Source organism: Calidris pugnax, unplaced genomic scaffold (assembly GCF_001431845.1).
Source record: "Calidris pugnax isolate Ruff unplaced genomic scaffold, ASM143184v1 scaffold630, whole genome shotgun sequence".
Classification (NCBI taxonomy): Eukaryota; Metazoa; Chordata; class Aves; order Charadriiformes; family Scolopacidae; genus Calidris; species Calidris pugnax.
In genome coordinates, this window is record NW_015091759.1 from 1 (window position 1) to 2,637 (window position 2,637).

The 2,637-nt window shown below is 43.8% G+C and overlaps 1 protein-coding gene across 1 annotated transcript in view; it reads left to right on the forward strand.

Moving 5' to 3' along the window:
- Positions 1 to 1,978: 1,978 nt before the first annotated feature.
- The window catches only part of LOC106900050 (paired amphipathic helix protein Sin3a), a gene marked incomplete at its 5' end in the record, with an annotated part of 57,127 nt that continues 56,468 nt past the window's right edge, over positions 1,979 to 2,637 (forward strand). The window contains one exon of the mRNA XM_014962009.1: positions 1,979 to 2,262. Within this exon, the coding sequence (XP_014817495.1) occupies positions 1,979 to 2,262 (284 nt within the window). The remainder of the gene's footprint in view (positions 2,263 to 2,637) is intronic.

The following is a 2,637-nucleotide window of genomic DNA, read 5'->3' on the forward strand; positions in this document are numbered from 1 at the left end:
GAATAAGTGAAGTCACAAGAAATTTGCTGTAAAACAGAGGCTGTGATGAAGGTACTCTTGTGAAGGTTGTACTTGATGTGAAAGTGCGTGTGTGGCTTCAGATCCCTGGGACAATGAAATCTTTAGAAGAGCTTGGTTAATTATTTGGTAGATTCTGCATTGCTTGGAGTCTTGTTGTTGGATTGGACGTTTTTGGTAAAAGATTCTAGTTCAGCCATCAGCTGGGTGGGTGCAGGAGATGCTGGCAAAATATAAAGTGCAAGAGTTCAGGCAAGACAACACTGATGTTGCCTTTAGGTGTTGGTTTGTGCACCTGGAACTGTGACCTTCCGATAACAAGGGGAATTTGACTCTGTTTTAGGATGTAATCCAGATGCTACTGTCCATCAGATGTATTTTGTGCGATTGGAAACAGAGTAGGATAATACACATTTGAGGAGCTTACTTTAGATAAAATATTACATACTTTAGCCTCAAAATATGGGAAGATTTGAGAGCCTTAGAGAGGAAAAGAATCTTCAAAGTTTTGAGGGTTAATCCCTAAACTACAATTAGCTAACAATTGACTAGAAGAGGAAAAAAAAGAAAAGAGATTATTTGGTTAGAAAGCAGCAGGATTTAAAACGAGGCAATTAGACGATCTTTAGACAAGCATTGGTGGGACTTGCAACCTCCTGTTCAGAAATGGCAAACAAAAACCTGCTAAAAGATTTGCAAAGCTGAAAACTGCAAAGCTAAGCCTTCCAGAATTAAATTACATGTGCCAGATTTTAAGGCTTTTATCCAAAGTAGTAGTACATGCTTTCAGTGAAAGAGGTAGCAGTCTCTTTCTCATCACTGGGGGCTAAGTTGTTTTCTCCCCGTGTCACCATCCTGCAAAGAGTTGAACTATTTTTGCTGAAACTTTAAAATTAACCTGAGACACACGCTGCAGATTGAGGTGAGATTTCCTTACCAGGCAGTTAAGGAAAGGGAGGATCTTGTCTTAGGATGGCCAGAAGCATCCTATTACAATTATCTACACTCTCAGGAGTGAAAAATCTGTGTAATACACGTTGTAAAGTTTGGAAGGTGACAGGAATGAGTACTTCAACGTGCATTTAAAATTGCCACCTCAAAACTGCTGCGAAATTCTTCCGTGGCTGTTAGGTGTCTGTGAAGAGTATGCAAAATAATTGCTCTGAGAGCCTTACCTGCTTGGGTTTTTTTGTCTTAATACTGGAAAAAATGCCAGTTTTCCCTTGCTGTTGCCTTTAGGCATCCCAGAATTGTTCACTAGGGGCAAAATAACTTGCAGTGTTGGAGCAAGCCATACCTATGCCTTTTGGCTGCCTTCAGTTTTTGAGATAGTATGTGTCTCTTGTCAGATTTCAGTCAAAAGCAACTAGCAAGGAAAATCAACTGTCAATAACAACAGCTTGAATGGGTGTGCTGTTTTGTTTTCCTGAGGAAGCGTAGTCCCTGCTGGCCCACTAAATATTTTTCTATTCATTTTGTTAGGGTTAATAGTTTTGGTCTGCCTGGTCTATCTGTGCTTCTGTTAATTTTTAAAAAACCCAGCTCTGACTGTGAATTGATACTTCTTAAGACTCAAAATTAAGAGCACTTTCTCCTTACACAGCCAGTAGGAATGTTCAGTTTATAAAAGATACTGTTAAAATTCCCTAGACCTGTAAAGGGAATAGTTTTTTAATAGCAGTTTAAAAAAGGCCTGTCTTTTAGGGAAGTGCAGCAAAAGTCGTCCAGGGCTGATAAATGGGAAGAAGTTGTTTACCTGGATGTTGTAGCAGGAGATTTTGTCCAGTTGTGGTTTTCCAGAGGTATCTCTGTTGAATCCATGTTGTTCCACCGTTGGCATCAGATACAGTTATACACTGAATTGTTTCCTCTGGGTATGCTCTGTGAGTGGAATAAAAGTGCCTTTATTCCAAATTTGAGGGAATCTGCTAGTTTCTAACGTGGCTTCTTTTCTTCTTAGCCATCCCAGTTGCAGGCACATACTCCTGCCAGCCAGCAAACTCCCCCGATTCCGCCGTACGCGTCGCCACGTTCTCCGCCGGTCCAACCTCATACGCCTGTGACAATCTCTCTGGGAACCACCCCGTCCCTGCAGAACAATCAGCCCGTCGAGTTTAATCACGCCATCAACTATGTCAACAAGATCAAGAATCGCTTCCAGGGGCAGCCAGACATCTACAAAGCCTTCCTGGAGATCCTCCATACATATCAGGTGGGTGTTCACGCTGCAGATTTGAGTTATACGTGTGGTTATTTCTCTTTCTTTGCTGTGAGAGCTAACTCTGCCTGGCCAAGACTTGCATTCAGGTCTTTACGTCCTGCACCTGGGGAGAAATAACCCCTTGCACCAGGACAGGTTGGGGGCTGACCTGCTGGAGAGCAGCTCTGAGGATAAAGACCTAGGAGTCCTGGCGGACAACAGGATGCCCATCCTGGGGTGCATCAGGAAGAGTGTGACCAGCAGGTGGAGGGAGGTCATCCTGCCCCTCTGCTCTGCCCTGGGGAGGCCCCATCTGGAGCACTGGGTCCAGTTCTGGGCTCCCCAGTTCCAGAAGGACAGGGAACTGCTGGAGAGGGGACAGCAGAGGCTACAAAGATGATGAGGGGCCTGGAGCATCC